Here is a 21,619-nt window from a genome sequence, read left to right on the forward strand (position 1 = left end):
GGTGTATCTACCACAGGCTTCCAAAATCTATACTTCTATACAGCTGAAGAGTTTGTTTGTTTGATTGAACGCGCTAATCGCAGGAACTACTGGTTCGATTTGAAAAATTATTTCAGTGTTAGATAGCCCATTTATCGAGGAAGGCTATAGGCTATATATTATCCGTTTTCCTACGGGAACAGGAACCACGAGGGTAAGACTGCGCGGCGTCAGCTAGTCTGAGAATAAATAGGAAAGAAAGCAATTTTTTTTAATTACAGTTTTAAAGGTGACTGATTCTAATCAACCATTTATTACAAAGTCCAAATTAGTGTAATTTCATAAATAATAATATCAGTTTTTGACGCTGAATTTCAGTTTCATTGACAGTTACTAATTTATTTTACCTACTTATTAATTTACTCTTTGGTTTTGGTAATTTAGAGTTATCCTAAAATAAAGGATTTTTCGTGATTGTTCATCAGCAAATCAAAAAGCTAGACTATATTTAAATCAATTTATTCATAAGCTATAATTAAATCAATTTATTCACATGACTGTCTGTTTAACACTTAAAATAGGTAACAAAATTAAACAATAATATTGCATCGCAGTAACTCTCAGATTACAGAGCCTTGACTTTGAGCTGCTTCATTTTGGGGGCCTTACGCTTCTGCTGGCGCTTCTGTTCCTTCAGCTCCCAGCGACGTTGCTTCTCTGGATCGTCCTCCTGGAACGAACAGAGCAAATCAACTTGTATACATTCGGGTAATAAGGTCAATGTTAACTAATTTATACATAAAAGCAAAGATTGTCTGGATATTTACAAAATAAATAAGATTATAAAATTTCAAAATCTATTAAAAGTCTTTTATCGTAGTAAGATGAAAATTCATACAGTTTTGGCTTCCTTATTATTAAATGTGACATGTTTTAATATGTATGAACTAAAAACATAAACGCACAAATAACAAAAATTTTAGTAATTTTGTTTGACCGCCCATACAAATCTAACGATCATTACGACCTACGACGTCATTAAATCGTACCATTTGTTGCGTTTTTCAGGGATAGCGGCCGCAAATATGACCCTTTAAATCCCTGTAGCTCCGAAAGTAATGATCGCAGATACCCTGTCACTTACAAAATTGCTTTACTATTAGCATACTCCCAATTTATATGCAATTAAAAAAACTGTCTGTCTTATTGGGTGTACTGACCGTCAACATCTTCTCCTTCTCCTGCTTTCTCTTCTCTTCTCTGCGGAGAGCGGCCTGCTCCGCGCGCGCCGCGTGTGCGCCGCGCATCCACGCCTCGGCCGCCTTCTGACGACGCTTCTCACATTTGGACAACGCCTGGACAACGAGAGAAAAATATTCAAAATCTAATCAAAGAATGGCGAGATTGCATGTATTTTGGGACTAGCTGATAGAAGTAGCGTGCATAATATAAACCTAATAATAGCTGTTTATTGTGATTAAACTAAGAAATAAGTAAATGGTAAGCAGTCTTGAAAAGCAGGGATAAAAGATATAACTTAAATTAGTAGGTACCCTATCTATACTAATATTATAAAGAGGAAAACTTTGTTTGTATGTTTGTTTGTTTGATTGTGATGAATAGGCTCAAAAACTACTGGACCGATTTTAAAAATTCTTTCACCATTCGAAAGCTACATTATCTACAAGTAACATACACATTTTATTTAAAAAAAAATAGGGTTCCGTAAGATATTTTGGTTTTTCGGACACAAGGTGTAAAAAAGTAACCAGAAAAGTAGGGTAGGGGTAGGGGTAGGCTATAGGTAGGGTAGAGGTAGGATAGGGGTACGTGAAAGTTTACATCGAGTTTCACGCGGACGAAGTCGCGGGCGTCGGCTAGTTTATACATAAATGTGAAAAACACCACCGCTGACATACAACTGCGTGGTTGCTTCATAAATACTACAAGGTGTTTTTGCAGACGACTTTTTTTGTAAATAAAATGTTTTTTTATTCTTTTGATTCCCGTTCTGTAAAATCTCAATATTTTTTTTTACAAGCAACTTACAAAATAATAGTTTTACGCGCGTGGCGCAGTGGGTAGTGACCCTGCTTTCTGCATCCACGGCCGTGGGTTCGATTCCCACAACTGGAAAATATTTGTGTGATGAGCATGGGTGTTTTCCAGTGTCTGTGTGTATTTATACGTTATATAAGTATTTATATGTAGTATATAATTATATATTAATATTATAATATCAACTATCTTAGCACCCATAACACAAGCTACTCTGTATGCTTACTTTGGGGCTAGATAGTGATGTGTATTGTTTAAGTATATTTATATTTATTTATTTATAAAAAAAAAATCAATACAAATACGAGTGTACGACGCTTCAGAGTGTGACTCCCACTTTCGCCAACCTCCTTTTATTTAAATCAAATAGGCTTAATTTACAAGCACTTTTGAAATGACAAGTTATTTCATGTTTTAATGGTGGTAATTAAAGTCGAAAACTTGAAATTAAAGTTACAAGGGTTCCAAACGCGACTCGGTCCGACAACACAAAAAACTAAGCCAAGGTTTATTTTTTTGTTTACCACCATTTTACAAAGTTACTTAACTAAAACTAAATACACAATTACACAATCGGATAATATTAAATTATTATTTAATATTTGATTATTTAATATAATCTATATAGCAGAGCCATATCCACAGAGGACCTGATGTCAACAAATCATAAACCACGACGACGACTATGAAATGTACTATAGTCAGATCGGGTAGGTATTTTAAACAATGTAAATAAACAAAAACAGCTGACTCAGGGGTGCTCAACATTTTACTACAGCATAATTTACGAATATTGTCATGAAATAAAACTTCCTTTGATAAACAAATATTTTTTTTATTCTATATTCCTATATCCTGTTATTTATCTAACAGATAATGTTTCACTTATATTCCGACTAAGGGTTCCGTAGTCAATATAGAACCCTTATAGTTTTGTTTTTTATTATGTATAAGCAAGCATAAGGTATCCTCGACATATTTAAACACATTAATCAAAACGGTTTTCTCGGAGGACGATAAGGGTGATTGCTTCGTACGTTTCTTTTTTGGTAACGGAAACGATAGCAACTCGGAATAACTGCTCCGGCTAGTACCAGGCTCCGCTTCACTCATTTTCGTACTAAACTAAATAAAATTAATAAATTAATTAATTAAACAAATAAAAAACCCGACTGCCTATATGATACAAAAACTGAAAAGAAAAAAAACAAGATCAGTCCAGAAGTGTAGAAAAAAATTAGAAAACAGTCGGGACCTATTATATTGAATATAATGATTTACGTCTACATTTTTTAATAGGTCCCCACTTTAGTTTAATCAGTTTTTGTATCATTTATGCAGTCGGGTTATTCGTTTATTTAATTATTTTATTTCATAATTTTTAGTTAGATAGATGGTGAATTTCGGATTTATTTGTTACGTTTGTTACAAAGTACGATAGTGTATACCTACGTCCAACCGAGGATAAGTAAATATTCAAAAAAATCTACGGAACCCTCGGTGGGCGAATCCGACTCGCACATGTCGATTTTTATAATCAATATATTTAATTTAGTCTATTTAAGGTATTTTATAACTACACTTCATAAACCTTATAGTCGTCCGCCTCGCGTATTATGTATACAACGTGTCCCAAAATTCAACGATAAGCGGGCGCCAAAAGATTGACCTGCTCATGAGCACTTAAGGAAAAATAATAAAAAAAATATACCTAAATTTTTTTTTTAGTTACAAAATAAATTTTAAAATTCTTTGAAAATTTACACCTTGTATGATATTTTGAACTACCGCAGCTACAATTTCTTAAATATGCTTAAGATTTTTTTTGTATCGGAACCTAAGTAGTACTACTATTCACCACAACTCTTAAAAACACCACAATGCCCGCAGTTTTTACACAAAAAAATATCAAAATATTTTTTTTCCCTCAAATTTTTAAAGATTTTTACTTTCAGTCTACTTTGACTCATGGTCTTGCAAAAAAAAGTATGAACACCGCTATGGCAAGTTATTTTCAAAGTTGACGCAACTAATCAAGATTTCAAAATAGTATAATACCCTAGGATAACTAGTCACAAAAAAAAATATGCGTACCATTTGTAAACAAGAACCAAATTTCTTAATTGTTCTTGTTGTTAGTAATAAATTTTACTATGTTCCAAAAATGTGTTTGTTATTTTAATTACACAACATTAAAGTAAATGTTCGAATTGTTTTCCACCGGCATTAATACAGGCACGACATCGCCTTAAAAACGACCGTTTTATTTTTCGCGCATATCTTCTAGCATTGATATGTGCCGCAGCCTGAGTGATTTTTTGCCGAAGCTCGTCCAATGTCGTAATCGGTTTTGCGTAGATCCTGTCTTTGAGACAACCCCAATAAAAGAAATCCAGGGGGTTTAGGTCGGGTGATCGGGGTGGCCATAGGATAGGACCAAGTCGCCCGATCCAACGCCCCGGATACTCGTGGTCTAGGTATTGTCTCACAGGACGAGCGTAGTGAGCTGGGCAACCATCATTTTGATACCACATATTTTGAAGGTCGCTTAGGGGGACGTCTTCTAGTAATTCTTGCAAATCATTTTGTAAAAAGTTCAAATAACTGTCCCCATCTAAGTTTCCTTGTAATTCAAAAGGCCCAATCACTTTTCCATTTAAAATGCCCGTCCATAAGTTGACCTTAAATTGATATTGGGATTTGTCTTCTCTCATCAGGTGCGGATTCTCATTGCTCCAGCTGTGTAGGTTGTGAAGATTTAAATAGCCATCTTTCTTGCAGGTTGTTTCATCCGACCATAGTACTTTATCCAAGAACTGAGGATCTTCCCGATGCTTTTGAAGCATCACTCGGCAAAATGCGATCCGCAGTGGATAGTCCCGTGATAGTAACGTTTGTACACGTCTGTAATGATATGGGTGTAGCCGATGACGTTTTAGTATTCGATGTGCTGAACTTTTTGGGATTCCCGTAGCTGCTTCTATGGCACGCACTGAGGTAGTTGAATCAATGTTTATTTCATTGAGAACTTCTTCATCGCATTCCGATCTAGGTCTTCCAGCGTTTCTTCTAGCTGACGGCAAACGACCCTCCGAAAACGCTTGATGCACATTCATAAATACCCGATAATCTGGATATCTTTGAGCGTTTGGGTACCTTTCTCGATACAATCTGCTAGCAGCGTTAGCATTGCACCGACATTCTCCATAAATGAGATGCATGTTAGCGTATTCCATCGGCGTGTATGGTTGCGGCATGATAACGCTAAACAGTCCAAAATACACCAAAAGTCCAATTCACAAAACACAGGCACAGTCCAAAATAATGCCAGGTCAGTTCAGTTTGCAGATCACTTAAGTCCAGTCCAAAATGCAAAGCCAAAAGTCGTTAGTACGAGAGCCACGTCAATTGAATACGGAAAGTTGCGCAGTAAACAAAGGAGCAGAGCGTACTGACTTGCTGGGAACAGGATTTTCTTTACCTGCATCATTGTCATTCAACAAAGAACATCTGTCTATCCCTCTCTAACGTATACTTATCGCTATCTTTCTCTCTCTCTCTCTCTCTTATTTTTAAATGTTATCGTTCGTTCCATTAAAATTCTAGGAAATTGCAACGTATGACTCACATCATTTTGTGCATAAAGTAAAAGTGATTTCTAGGAGCAAAAACATTTTAGAAATTTAGTTCTTGTTTACAAATGGTACGCATATTTTTTTTTTGCGACTAGTTATCTTAGGGTATTATACTATTTTGAAATCTTGATTAGTTGCGTCAACTTTGAAAATAACTTGCCATAGCGGTGTTCATACTTTTTTTTGCAAGACCATGAGTCAAAGTAGACTGAAAGTAAAAATCTTTATAAATTTGAGGGAAAAAAAATATTTTGATTTTTTTTTGTGTAAAAACTGCGGGCATTGTGGTGTTTTTAAGAGTTGTGGTGAATAGTAGTACTACTTAGGTATCCGATACAAAAAAAATCTTAAGCATATTTAAGAAATTGTAGCCGTGGTAGTTCAAAATATCATACAAGGTGTAAATTTTCAAAGAATTTTAAAATTTATTTTGTAACTAAAAAAAAATTTAGGTATATTTTTTTTATTATTTTTCCTTAAGTGCTCATGAGCAGGTCAATCTTTTGGCGCCCGCTTATCGTTGAATTTCGGGACACGTGGTATACAATTAATAAATAACGTTTTTCTAATTGTAGTTTTTTGTTGGCCATTATATACCATTTTCTCACAAAAATTTGATTCCCTTGTTGCAATATTAAAAAAAAAATCACCTCGATTCTATAGCATCTCACAGTCGTCTTGTTGGTTTTTTTTTAATTTCACCTATCTAAGAACATTTGGGTTATTAAAACAAATCTAAGGATATCTGAATTACGTAAATCCGTTCAGCGGTTTCGAAGATATGAGGTAATAAATAATACATACAAGATACGCGCGAAAAACAAACAACAAATAAACAATAATTAACAACAACAACGAAACGAGAACAAAACGAAATAATAAAAATTATTTCGTTTTGTTCTAAAAATAGAAAATACGCACAACAGTCTGGATTTAGTTGACGAATCATTAACGAATACTGTGAGGTAGGAGTATTAGTCACAGACAACAAATAAAGTAGTGTTTTGTGCTGTGAAGTGTGTGTGTGTGAAATGTCAAATCTTCTTTCACTTAATAACACAAAATCAAAAAAATTAATCATAGTATAGGGTATTTCTGCAATAAATGAAAGGTAAAATTCACATTAAAATAAAAGAAAACATCTTCTTTTGATATGAAAATACGACATTTATAAAAATTATTAAAGTTATTATTTAATTTTATAAATGCACATTTAATACCCATAAATCTTAATATCTATGTTTTTGATAATGGTTTGTGACTCATGTCTGCTTGGGGTATTTAAGGTTCTTTTTATGTCGTTTATCGTTTTTGGGCAAATTTTGCCCAACATTGTGCAAACTCTATATAATAATTAACATAGACGAATTAGACATGGAAATGAAATCGCACCCAAATGCAGAAACAAAATTGCCTGTCGTTTTTTGAAGGAGACGAGGTAAACTCACTCATCGAAAATATTTAACAAGAATAAATAATAAAATATTTAACAAGAATAATATAATCTGTACACAGAACGTTAAATTAATGGATCGATGTTTTGTTCGTTCGTTCGTTAGAAGAATAGAATCGATTTTTCTTTTAGATATTGTTTTTATTACAAATTTATTATAAATTATAATTATGTTTTTGACGACCTCCGTGGCGCACTGGTACGCGCGGTGGATTTACAAGACGGAGGACCTAGGTTCGATCCCCGGCTGGGCCGATTGAGAATTTCTTAATTGTGCCAGGTCTGGCTGGTTACCACCCTACCTACAAAACGTACCGCTAAGCGATTTAGCGTTCCGGTATGATGTCGTGTAGAAATCACACCGTCGATCTTAGATTGCATCATCACTTACCATCAGGTGAGACTGAAATCAAGGGCTAACATGTAAAGAATAACAAAAATAAAATAGAAATATTTTCAAATTGAACGTCACGTCATCTTTTACTGAATTAGAAGTCGTTGGCCGTTTTTCATGCCATTGAACTGCTTATTACACAAACCGGAATATTTAGGGAGTTTTTTAGACGACGAAAACGATTACAACAAAGAAACATCGATACAATCGAACAATCTAACGCGTTTGTTAGTTTTTTACACGCGTTAGCCGCTCAACTATCCCAGCCGATTTTACAAACACTTCTAAATGCCGCGCTCTATATAGATAGATCGTTGATTCTTTGACAGAGAGGTAACGTCTTGCGAGGTAGGTCCTTCTATTATTGGTCCGAGATAATTAATTTATTGTTTGTGAATCCGGGCTCAAAAGGGCTAGAACCCAGAGCCGTAAAGCTTATTATTAAAAATACAATGTATGTGAATCGAAACGAAAAGTGTCGCCCTGAAAGAACCTTTTTGAGAAGTGATATTGTTGTGTAAAAAGCCTAAACTTGTGGACTATATATGATTAAATTGAACTGATTTACATGAAAATCGTTTACAATAATATGATTATATAAATAACAAACTGTATCGCCAGACAAAATTGTCTCAGCGCCATCTAGTATCGATCGTGTCAAACTTTATACCGTGCAAACGTTATTCATTCATATCTTTATCCTTTTCATTTCGTGTATGGTGTGGACTGTAAACTTTTATTGACATATTATGAGCTGAAGCTGTGAAGTATTAATTTTGAAGAAGGGCAAAAGAAGTGGACATAGTATACCTCCTTGCTGAGCCGCAGCCTCTTGATCTTGTCGAGCAGGTAGAAGACGAGCAGCAGCAGCGGGCGCACCTCGTCGCCGCCGCCGTCGGGCCCCAGCGCCAGGCTCACCAGCATCACGCGCTCCGTGTCGGGCGGCTTCGTGGCCACCGTCTCCCTAGACAATCATACAGTATTAGGTACTACCCGTGACTTCGCGTGGAGTCTCCTATTGTAAATCCCTCGGGAACCATGGATTTTCCCGGGATAAAAAATAGCCTATGTGTTAATCTAAGCTATAATATATCTTAATATCAAATTTCAGCTAATTCGGTTCAGTAGTTGAGGCGTGAAAGAGTAACAAACATTCATATCATTAAAATCATCAGTTTTCGCAAATCTCGGGAAACCATGGATTTTTCGGGATGAAAAGTAAGCCTATGTGTTAATCCAGAGTAAAATCCATATCCATTCCAAATTTTAGTCAAATCGCTTCAGTAGTAGCGGTATAGAGTAACAAACATCCAAACATCCATACAAACTTTCGCGTTTATAATATTAGTAGGATTAGTAGGATTTTTAAAAAAAAAAATCTGATTGTGTAAGTGCCGTAGGCTCCTTAATGGGACCTCAGTGGAGTAACCGAGGGGTTTTGAGCGAGCACAGAAGCAACGCCTGATGGGGCCCGACGGCAGAAGCAGATGTGGGCGGAACGACTCTTTAAGGGCGTCTCCTGAGACTGGGACCTCGGCTTAGAGGGCCGTTTCGCGGGGGTGTTTAGGCTTGAGTATCAGTCCGGGCGCCCCCGAGATCGTGAGTTAAAAATCCGACGTCTGGGACGTCTTTTGGACGTCTAGATCGAGAATCGGCGTTGGGATCGGGGTTTTGTAGCAAGTCTCAACAATTAGTTGGTTGGGGTCGGTGGCAGCTCTCTCAAAATAAGTTTTCGAGAGCATATATGATACACATATATTATAGGGAGGCTATTGTAGGAGGACTGCGTACAAACCACGGAGCACCTGAATCGGTACTGAAGGACCTGGAGGGGTTTCAGGATACCAGTGTGAGGTAGTCTGCGTCGGAAGCTGTGTGAGGTAGTCTGCGTCGGCGGCTGTGTGAGGTAGTCTGCGTCGGCGGCTGTATGAGGTAGTCTGCGTCGGTGGTTGCATGAGGTAGTCTGCGTCGGCGGCTGTGTGAGGTAGTCTGCGTCAGCGGCTGTGTGAGGTAGTCTGCGTCGGCGGCTGTGTGAGGTAGTCTGTGTCGGCGGTTATGTGAGGTAGTCTGTGTCGGCGGCTGTGTGAGGTAGTCTGCGTCGGCGGCTGTGTGAGGTAGTCTGTGTCGGTGGTTATGTGAAGAAGTCCGCTTGCCGCGTGATAGAGAACTCACTCCATCTGCTTGGGCCCGCAGTAGCGGTCGGACACGTGGATGTACTGCACGTGGCGCTGGTACTGCTCCAGCGCGGCGGTCACGCGCGCGTCCAGCAGCGCCGCCGTCGCCTCCGCGCACTCCGACAGCACGGCCAGCGTCGCCGGCAGCCCGTGCTTGTCGCCAGGGCGCTTCTCCCCGCAGAACATGCTCTGTAAGAATAATTTACCTATTGAATTTCGACTACAATAATAGGTAACAGAGCCGTGATAGCCCAGTGGATGTGACCTCTTCCTTCGATTCGGAGGGCGTAGTTTGGAATCCGGTCCAGGTCGTGTACCTCCAACTTTTCAGTTATGTGCATTTTAAGAAATTAAATACGTGTTATTTACGTTTCAAACGGTGAAGGAAAAACCGACAACTATCAAAATTGTATACATACACAACTTCAACCGATATTCGGCTCACAGCTAAGCGAATCTCCTCTTAGAATGAGAGGGTTTAGGCCAATAGTCCCCCGCACTGGCCCAATGCGGATTGGCAGACTTTACAAACGCAGAGAATAAAGGAAATTCTCTGCGTAATAATTATCTAATTAGTCTGAGTATCTATCACACTGACCAGGTCCTGCATCTCCTTGCCGAGGCGCGTGGCGAACTTCTTCTGCCCGACGCAGAAGACGTAGGGGTCGCTGTCGTCTTTGCCGAGTTCCACTCGTATGAGCAACGTGTCCGGAGTGGGTCGCACCAGTCCCAGCAGAGTGTGCACTAAGTCTTGGCGCTGTTGACAAAAAAAATACGTTTTAGGGTTCATTTGCACGAGCAGCAACTGCTAACGACGACTGCAGTTGGCGACTACCGTTGGCTGCCGCCGAGACGACGCCGACTGCAGTCGTCCATAGTTGTTGCCCATATAAATGAACACAAAGTAACCAGAGCGAGTCTTTACAAACAGTGGGTGATGCCGGCGAGAACCCCTAAAATACAAACGACACGCTTCCGACTCCTTGACATCCACATCTTGCTATCTACAAACTTGTTTCATGATTTACCTTAAAGTTTGTAAGGAATATTTATAAAATAAGATTTTTTTTTCGAATCATTTTAAATATATACTTTAAGAATTATCAGTCTAATTAAAATCAGTCATTATTCAAAACTCAAATATCAAACCCAATAGTATAAAAAAAACAGTTGATGTGCCTAGTTTTTAGGGAGAATATTTTAAAATAAACTAGCAACACTGGACGATTCTCTGGTAAAAATAGTTTTGTATTTCACGTTTCATCACTATTATCGATATCAAAATAGATTAAGTAATCATCAATATTCACTTATGAAAAGTGACTCCATCTGCTTTCTTTTTATTTTGTGAACTGTTTTTACAATTTTTAAAATCACAAGACGGCATTTTTCGTATTCAGTCGCCGAAATTACCGTGACGTTATCGCTTCAGGCCTTCGAGTGGTACTGATTTGCGTCCGTATCCTTTTTTGAATTTCGTATCCGTGACGGGTACGACACCGTCATGTTCCGTACGCTACGTCTGTATATTATTGATTAATCTGTGATGAACACTAAAAGACTTCATATCAGCCGATGGACGTCCATTGAAGGACATGGAGGTAGTCTGCAACGCAAGCTGCGTTGCAGACTACCTCATACACCGAGTTTACGCCAAGTTTGCTGGCTGTCTAATGCTTCATAATATAGATGTAACGTTGAATAAACTATATTTAAGACACTATAACAAAATCGAATACATTTTCTTTCGATTTCATCTGGTATGTATGCCTATCTCAGACCAATTATAGAAGGACCTGTATCACACTCAGTCACGAACAAAATTGTCTGTTTTCTGAGGAAAACGAGCTTAGATTTTGTATATATCTTATACTAAACTAGAAGATTTTGCCCAATTCAATAACACAAAAAGGTATTTTAACGGAGCTCTTTAACCAACGAACACGATTAACATCGATTCTATAGAGACAGTTTTTATAATCGCATTAGATCGTTGATCATATACTTTGACAGAAAAGTAACGTCTAGCGAGGCAGGTCCTATACAATAATTGGTCTGAGATGCCTATGTATGTTGCTACATAGGTATAGCAATACGTCCAACCCGCTCTGGCTGGTGCTAGAGCACCCTGTACCTTGATCAGTTTGAGCGTGAGCAGCATGCCCTCGCAGCACTGGCGGCCGCTGCACCACATGGTGAAGCAGTGCTCCGCCTCGCGCCGCCAGCCGCGCTCGTCGCACACCGCCACCACGTCCAGCCCGCTTTCTCCTGCATAGGCATCATATGTGGAAATCGTACAAAAGAGAATGGCGAGGTTGCTTGTATTTTGGGACTAGCAGATAGAAGTAGCGTACATAATGGAAACCCATTAATAGTTGTCAATCGTGATTAAACTAAGAAAAAAGCAAATGGTAACCAATCTTGAAATGCAGGGAGAAAAAGATATACCTTAAAATTAGAAGGTACCCCTATATATGCATACGAATAAATATGAATTTACACTGAAAAACACCGCCGCTGACATACAACTCGGTAATTGCTTTATAAATAAGACAAGGCGTTTCTGTCTCAGGCAACAAGTAAAACAATTTTACTATGCTAAGTATAAAAGTAATCTTGATTCCTGTTCTGTAAATTCTCAATATTTTTTTTACCAGCTAAAATAATCGTTTTAATTAATACAAATGTATGAGTATACGCCACTTCTGAGTGTGACTCCCACTTTCGCCATCCTCCTTTAAAACTCCTCCAAGAAATGCAGATATGGAGAGCAATTTAAACCAATTACAGCAAGCCATGTAACAAACATTTATTACAGCAAACCATGGCTTGCTATAATAATAACTTACACATTTTCATCCTTTAACATTTTAACTCTAACAATTATGCAAGTGATATGAATTAGGGTCAGATATAGTTTTTTGTGTTCCTTTGGTGTGTAATTTTTAACTACTCAAAAGTGAATGAGCAATTTATTATAGTAAAATGTTTGTTTTTAGTTCATGCTAGTGAACAATTCGTAAGCATTGTTCTGGCAACCAATCGAAAATAGGCTTTTAACATTTGTGACGTCATAATACGTGATCACGCGCGCTAAGATATTGGATTTTGAAGACTTATACATGTGTAATGGAGTAAGTGTTTACTTTCTACGTAATAATTGTTAAGAAACAATGATCCTCTCTAGATTTAACTTTCATCGTAGTTTTGCAATGTCAGAAATCTATGAAAAATATAAAAGACAAATGCAAATTGTAATTTCTGTAACATACAGTAAGCTACCGAATTTATATTAATAATATTTTTTATTATGTGTTTAGAGAGATTGATTGATTGATTGATGATTGATAGAGAGACAGATTAACTCACCGACTAAAGTGAAGTTGTCATCCAAAAGCGGCTTGTGGAACTTGAGGAAGTTGGTGGCAATGGACGCATTCTTGGCGCGACCGATTGCGTACGCCAGCGCGTACGCCGCGAGCAAGCAGCACAGGATGCCCTCCAACCAATAGGCGTCCCAGCGCGGACGCACCATTATAGGAACCTATTTAACAAATCAATTCAAATTAGATTTGCCAACCTTACTACAATATATAGTAGTGTACTATATTTAGGGTCTGCATACTTTATACTGTCAAAGAAATATATAGTACGCAAAAATACTATATTTTCAACATCTTTACTTTTTACAAACCTCTTTCATTTTAAACCTAGTAACGCATCTAACAGTATTTAACATCATTGTTTCTACCTTGATTCTCCTAATCCCAATTCAATAAAGTTGAAATTACCCAAAAATCCTTAACCAAATAATTCAAAAATAAAAATAAAAGCTTATTTAGGTAGAAATTTCACCTTGTTGGATGTCAAAAAGTTCTTAGCTATTGGATGACTGTTGGCAACCAGAATAATTGTGGATGTCACCACTGAGGTCATGTCAATAAAAACTTTTCTGTCATATATTTCATTAAAGGAGATCATTCATTTTGGGCCCTTTTTGAAAGTGCCGGCCAACGAAAAAAAATGGCACGAATCATTAGAACTAGTCATTTGGAGTAATAGTTAATATGGCATGAAAGTTGTAGGAGGGCTCTGAACCAAGTTATACAGGTTCGACGATTCGTTATTACCATACATTTTGTCAATTTTCAAAAGTGCCCGCTAAGAAAAAAAACTGGTACATATCGCTAGAACTGTCCATTTGGAGCAATAGTTACTACGGCTTAAATGTTGTAGGGCTGCACTGAACCAAGTTATACAGGTTCGATAACTCGTCACTTGTATATATTTTACTGAGTTTTGTAAGTGCCCGCAAACAAAATAAATCATACGTATCGTTATAACTAGCCATTTGCAGCAATAGTTACTTTGGCATAAACATTGTAGTATAGCTTTGTGTCGAGTTATACAGTTTCGCTGATTCGTCCAATCTATTTAATTTATTGATTTTTTAAAGTACAGTTTAACAAAAGTATGATACTAATGGTTACAACTGCCCATTTGGAGTAATACTTAGTATAACACAAATGTTGCAAGATTGTTTTGAACCGAGATATACAGGTCCGAAGTCTCGTCACTTTAATGTATTTGATGGAGTTTTGTAAGTAACAAAGTAAATGCTATTTATCGTTATACCTAGCCTTTTTAAATAATAGTTACTTGGCATAAACGTTGTAGTATAGATCCGAATCAAGTTATACTGTTCAGATGATTCGTCAAATCCATGTATTTTACTGATTTTTTAAAGTACCGTTCACCTAAAATATGGTATCTAACGTTAAAAGTCATTAGGAGCAAGTTAGTAACACGTTGCACACGTTTCAGAATAATTCTAGTACTGAAACAAGTTATATAACTTTCATTCATTGATTTCCGAAAAAGTTTGAAAACATTAAAGCAATAATAATATAGAAATAATGATTCTGAGCATTTGCACAAATTCAACATTATGGTGCAAATGTAACTAAAAATTGTGTTATTGTGCATTGAGAGAAATAAAAACGTTTTATTAAGTTCTTCAAGTAATGGTAATTTTGGTTTACAAGCTTGAATAACATAACAAATACACGCACAACGGCCAATCACATGGCCAAGTGCAGAAACGGTCCAGAAGGAAGCACATAACAAATAATGATGACACAGCTCTTACACCATGATGACATTTATTTCATATTATTAGTTGAGTATTCATCATTATTACCGATTTAATGTTCCCCATTACATTCTACAACTCAACAGATATCAACAAAAACATAAGTGACGAGTCATCGAACGCAAATAACTTGGATCAGAGCAATCATACAATGTTTCTGTCATACCTACCTACTAACTGTATTGCTTAAATCGATAAAATGCATAGAAATTAAGAATCATTGAACTTGTATAACATGGCTCATAGCAGGCCTACAACGTTTGTACTTTACTAACTACCATTACCACCATACCATTTTCATGGTTGGCACTTAAAAATCAAGGAAATGTATGGATATTACAAATAGTCACATCTGTATAAATTAGATCAGAGCATTTATACAACGTGTCTGACATACTAACTGACAAAGTATGTTTAAATGATCAGTTAAAATGATACCTGTAAGAATTTTGTTGGCAGGCACCTTTTAAAATCAATAAAATGTATGGAGATGACATGCAATTTAACCTGTATAACTTGGTTTAGAGCAATCCTACAACATTCGTGTCATACAAACTATTGCCACAAATGACCAGTTAAATGATACGTATCATTAATACTGTCGGTGGGCACTTACAAAACTCAATAAAATGCATATAAGTGACGAGACATCGAACCTTTCTAGCTTGGTTCAGACCAAACCGTGACATACTAAATATTACTCCAAATAAGCAGTTCTGACGATAAGTGCAGTGATAAGTACATATTTTTGTAAAACGGCACTTTAAAAATCAATAAAACATTCGGCATTTGACGAATCATCGAAACTGTTTAACTGGACACAGAGCTATACTAAAATGTTATGCTATAGTACTTATTGCTGCAAATGGCTAGTTACAACGATAAGTATCATTTACATTGTTGGTGGGCACTTACAAGACTCAAAAAATATGTATAGAAGTGACGAGTCATCGAACCTGTATAACTTGATTCAGAGCAATCTTACAACATTTGTGCCATACTAACTATTGTTCCAAATGGACAGTTCTAACGATATGTATCAGTTATTTTTCTTAGCAAGCACTTTTGAAAATTGACAAAATGTATGGAAATAACGATTCGTCGAACCTGTATAACTTGGTTCAGAGCCACCTGACAACTTTTATGCCATATTAGCTATTGCTCCAAATAGCTAATTCTAACGAGTCGTGCTATTTTTTTTCGTTGGCCGGCACTTTCAAAAAGAGCCCAAAAATGTATGGAGCGTGAATGATCTCCTTTTACTTTAAGACTTTGTTTATGTTTTATTACCTGATCAAATTGAGGCGCAAGTTTTAATTCCTGAACCAATCATTATGAAATATTGCATACAGGTTGTCAGGAGTATAGAAAAAGACGTTATTATGGTATTTGGTACTAAAATTAACTTTTAAACATGCATCAGGTATAAAACTGATTGGCAAAAACAGTATTAACGCTACAGAGGGAAAAGATAGTTTTTGAATTTGCTAAACTTATTCAAACTTTGTTGTGAAATATATACCTACTCAGAGGGTCAATCATTCGCCTACTTTAATATTCATTATCAACCCATATTCTGCTCACTGCTGAGTTCGAGTCTCCTCTCAGAATGAGAGGAGTAAGGCCAATAATCCAACACGCTGGCCCAATGTGGATTGGCAAACTTAACACACAGAGAATTAAAAAAAATTCTCTGTAAGTGTTCTCACGATGTTAATTAATCCGTCCACTTTAATACTCGCGTATATTAAAGTGGGCGGATAATTGTGCCTCTGAGTATAGTTGTCAGTTGTTCCTAGTTAAACACTCTCATATAAAAATTCGTGATATTTATTAGAAATCAAAATACCTTTGAAATTGTTATCTTGGGTTGTTCTGAAGTTTTTGGAGTTGTTTCCTGAAAGCCTTCAAACTCCTCAGGATCTTGGAAATGTTCAAATTCATTATCTTCATCCTAAATAATCAAAAATATTCAATTTATTACAAGTGCAGAGAAATTCAACAATTTTAAAACTGAGTAACAGTGTCGCTAAACTTGAGAATGACTCAAATAGTTTAATTGCATATTTTTGTTTTATTCAGCTGCATGTTAAGGAGAGGAATTTGTAATTTTGTAGAAAAACTTTAGGCTTTATAAAGTACTATTAGCTATAAAGAAATTAGAAATGAAGGTAGAAATCGCATGGCATTTCATAACTTATTTATTTTAATGTAATGTATGGTTTGTTTATAAAATGTTATTTACAAAATATTAACCATATCTAATTGTTCTAAGTTTATTAATCAAATTTATTTTCATTAATTTAAGAATAAGTTAATTATAATTATTATTAGGTGTGAAATGACTAGTGATTTATACCCTTTTTTTTAATTTGTTTGTTGGTAAACAGTACTCATCAAGAAAGGCTCAGTACAACAGTACTCATCAAAACAAATATTCTAATGAATATTTCAGTTTTTAAAATCTATACTAATATTATAAAGCAGAAGAGTTTGTTTGCTTTAACGCACTAATCTCAGGAACTACTGGTCCATTTTGAAAAATTCTTTCAGTGTTAGATAGCCCATTATCGAGGCTATAGGCTATATATTATCCATGATTTCTACGGGACCGGGAACCACGCGGGTAAAACCACAGGGCGTCAGCTAGTGACTTTATATAAAAATCATTTTTTATCTAATATTATTAGATTAAATGAGTTTTGTTTCACACCTACCTCAATTATAATGTCATCTTCTACATCACTACTGTCTTCAAACTTCTCTTTAACTGGCGGTAATTTTGGCTTTAACACTGGTACAACATCTTCACTGAAATCTATAAAATTGAACAGAATTGAATCTATTAACATCTTTATGCACTATTGGATAGAAGCAGGCGTTACTTTGCGGAAGTTCACCATGAATAGATAATAATTTATTTATTTTTTTATCACCTGCAAATAGCAAACAAACCCATGCAACAACATCACCTAGGTCCAACAAAATACTCTCAACAAACTTTGCAATTGCATGTTGTAGAGTCAACATCTCCTGAGGATGCTCTGGTTCTTTAAGAACCTTATTGTTAACTCTAGCCTATTAAGGCTTTGGATTATGAACTCCTGGCATTGCTGCCTGGGATGGGCAATAAAATGCTTTTTTTTCTTCTCATAAATTCTCAGTAAAAGCCAGGAGTTCAGTTGATAGGACAACTTCAACCAGCATTAGAGCAGTGGTGGCTCTTCACTCGAAATCTCTCCTGGAAACAGGGAGCCCTGCCCCTTTAGGTGTCCAGTCATATAGACTGATAACAGTGGTGTGCAGAAACTTTTTAACTATGACATCCACTAGTTTTGGCTGGTGGGAGGCTTTGACCATGGGTAGTTACCACCTTCCTGGCAAAGACTAAATCGTTTGGCTTGTATGCCAAGCAATTTAGCGTTCTGGTACCACATTGTGTAAATAATAATAATAATAATAATAATAATAGTTTATTTAAAGGTAAAAACCCAGTGTAAAACAAACAATAATATTAACAATACAAAAATAGTAAAAATATTAATTAAAATTGACATTACACTAATTTAATTGTCTAACTAGTATAGGTATTATCTATACATATTCGTATGTTCTGCTACTTTCTATTAGGCTCTTGGTGCACTGAAAGCCAATGTTTATAGATTGAGCAGTCCAGACACTCAGCCAGCGTGGTGAGAATCTCATTTTTTGAGGATCGCAAACGGTACCAAAAATTTGCGATTCGCGATCGGATGATCGCGAAGAAGTCCGGTACTCTGGCCACCGCGAACATGCCCGACGCGCTGCAGTACCGCGGCAACTTCATCAGGATACGATACGCATCATTGTATTGTACCCTGATGTTGTTGATTGCGCGTCTGGTGTACTTGGTCCAAAGTTGACATGAGTAGAAGCATAGACAGTATGCTCTAAACAATGTCACTTTGACCTGTTCGCTGCACTTTGCAAACCGACGTGCGAGCATGTTGCATCTGACAGACAGAGCACGTCGCTCCCTCTCTATATCTTCATTGTCATTGAGATCCTCAGTCACAACGTGTCCGAGATATCTGAACCGCTCAACCCTTTCAAGTAAATTTCCTTCAAGGAACACCCCAGGGATCCTCTCTGGACCTCTGCCTGCACGGAACACCATCGTAACTGTTTTCTTGACGTTATATTTTAAGCCATGATCTAAGGCGTAACGTTCGCAGATTGCAACTAGTTTACGAAGTCCACTGATTGAGGGACTGAGAAGAACCATATCGTCCGCATAGCTAAAATTATTCATGCAGGTGGGCCCGATATGACAACCCACCTAAAACCCAAAGGGGTATGGATTTTCATCCTCCTCCTAACAAGTTAGCCCCCTTCCATCTTAGATTGCATCATTACTTACCATCAGGTGAGATTGTAGTCAAGGGCTAACTCGTAAAGAAAAAAATATATATTAAAATTTATACAAAATGGTTCTTTTTAATTCAGGTTTGTAATGAGTCTTTAGGGTAGGCAGTGCATTTTTACATCTTTGAAGTGCACCACAGGTAAAGATAATATTTAGCAATCATTTTATGCTCCCCAATATAGGATTGTACAGGGCAACACTCACCTGCGTCTGCAGTCTCTTCATCCGCCTCAAACTGCTCAAACTCTGCAAAATCATCATCCTCTAGTGTCTGGTCTTCATATGCACGTGTAACATATACACCACACAGTAACAGTGTTAAAGACAAAATTATAATACGCATTTTTCTGAAACAGGCAAAATCATTCTCATTTTTTTATATGAAAGTTTATACATCATATAATAAAAATAATGCATTGTGGTTCAGAACAGTGGTGTATGAACTTTTGATGTGTATACTAAATTACTAAAACAGACACACTTAACAGTAATATGAATTATCTTATCAAGTATCCAATGTTTGTCTAACTTACAAATTAAATTTAAAATTATTTTAAACTTCAGATTTGATGGGTAGCCAAGGTTATTTATTATGCAAGGTTACTGCCTGAAATCTTTCAGTAATTCTACGCATAATCCCATGTACTATTTATAGGGTTTCCTTTAACAATGTATATACATTTGATGACCTACTAAATAATTGAAACTAATTGTGTACTTATTACTTAATAATACAACCGTAAATTTCATGGTTAATTATTTATGTGGGTATATTTTGTTCAGTGTAAGTTTATCATTTAAATTAATTAGTATTTTCGACATCAAAGTATTACTATGCAGAGTGTGCAGAGACTGTCATGCGATATATTACGTTTTATTTTTAAATTATAGTAAATTCTACTGAAATAAGACTGTTACCACTTGACCAACCTTTTCTTGAAGTTTAGAATTAAATAAGTATATACATTTAATACAAATCACTTATTTTTATCCAATTTAAATCCTAAAAAACGCCACTTGCTTACTTGCATAAAAATAACTAATTTGTTCTACGATTCCAAACCACTCACGAACATACTTTTTGTTTTTATATACCTTTCTATTGGATATAACTGCACACGTACTTTAGCAGCAACCAATCACAAGCCAATACAGAAGTTCACCTTTTTAAGTGAAATATTTTCTGTAATAGAAAACGCACGCTTGACATTGACACTTTTTCTGTCGTCACATGACGTACACAGTGACACCAATGTGAACAGTGACAGCAGTAGTGTTGCTATATTTTAAAACAAAATTATATTTTTTTCCTTTTATACATAGATGTCAAAGATTTTTCTTTTCTACTTTGAAGAAAACACGCTTAAAATAATCTAAAGACGTCGGTTGAAAAGACCATTATTTAATGGGGCCATAGATTAAGAGTCGGTACGGACAGCCGAAAAACTCATTAAAACAAACGGCTAAATAGATCCTCACTATAGAAGCTAGCAATTTATAGCTTACGCTTAGGATGAAGCAGCACCATCAGAACAACTAGAGTTTGGCTAATGAAAGACTGAAATCGCCCGGGAAATTCAAAAAAATATCTACTAATCTTTATTAAAAAAACTAATTTGTGTGAAAACATTAGGTACTAGTTACATATTGAAAAAAATATTTAAATTGCAATTAACAAACTTGAGATAGTTAAACATTTTGTTTTTTTGCCGGTCGATTTCAGCCTCTACTTTCATTAGCCAAACTCTAATGTAGTATTTATAAAAATCAAGCTAAGCTAAGTTAAGCTTAGGGCTACTTATTTAGGCTTATTTCGAATGTCACTAATTAAGGCAATTTATATAAATAAAAATTTACGGCAATCCAGGTAAACTACCCTCAGAAACAAGTTACGAGAAGGTAGGTAGGTGCATACCTAAATATTTTTTATTTTATTATCATTTCTTAAATCAATGGTGTAATGAAAAATTTTATAACGTACATAAATTAGGTAGGAAGGTACCTAAAACTAAGTAATAAAAGAAAAGGAAGATTTTAGTGCATTTGTATTTTAAAATCGTAATTTATGGAACATTAAAAATTATTCTCCGACCTCCAAAAAAATCTGTCTGTTCTGTTTCATTTTAATGTTTTTGAAGTAATTAATTATGTAATAATTAGACACTCGTAAGAACGAGGATCTTTCATTATAAAGTAGGACTATGTGGATTAGATGCCGAACAGAACACGAGTTAATGCAATCAATAGCTCACTTTGTAAATGATTTATCTCAACATGGTACGGGGCCGGACTCAAACCGAGATGGCTACGCATTACCGTGGTGTCACCTGGTTCCCGTGAATCGGCTTGGTATAAATCAGCGCTGTATG

The 21,619-nt window shown here is 36.2% G+C and overlaps 1 protein-coding gene across 1 annotated transcript; it reads right to left on the minus strand.

Annotated features, from left to right (window-relative positions):
* Positions 1-482: 482 nt before the first annotated feature.
* On the minus strand, positions 483-20,336 carry LOC112045570 (PAT complex subunit CCDC47). The gene is made up of 11 exons (XM_024081802.2): positions 20,181-20,336; positions 19,455-19,597; positions 17,563-17,663; positions 16,695-16,799; positions 13,063-13,237; positions 11,828-11,961; positions 10,292-10,450; positions 9,692-9,882; positions 8,330-8,483; positions 1,200-1,334; positions 483-709 (listed from the first exon to the last, which is right to left on the minus strand). The coding sequence occupies exons 2-11, from the start codon at positions 19,591-19,593 to the stop codon at positions 605-607; spliced, it is 1,398 nt and encodes a 465-aa protein (XP_023937570.2). The 5' UTR covers positions 19,594-19,597; positions 20,181-20,336; the 3' UTR covers positions 483-604.
* Positions 20,337-21,619: the final 1,283 nt, after the last annotated feature.

Source organism: Bicyclus anynana, chromosome 19 (genome assembly GCF_947172395.1).
Source record: "Bicyclus anynana chromosome 19, ilBicAnyn1.1, whole genome shotgun sequence".
Taxonomy (NCBI): domain Eukaryota; kingdom Metazoa; phylum Arthropoda; class Insecta; order Lepidoptera; family Nymphalidae; genus Bicyclus; species Bicyclus anynana.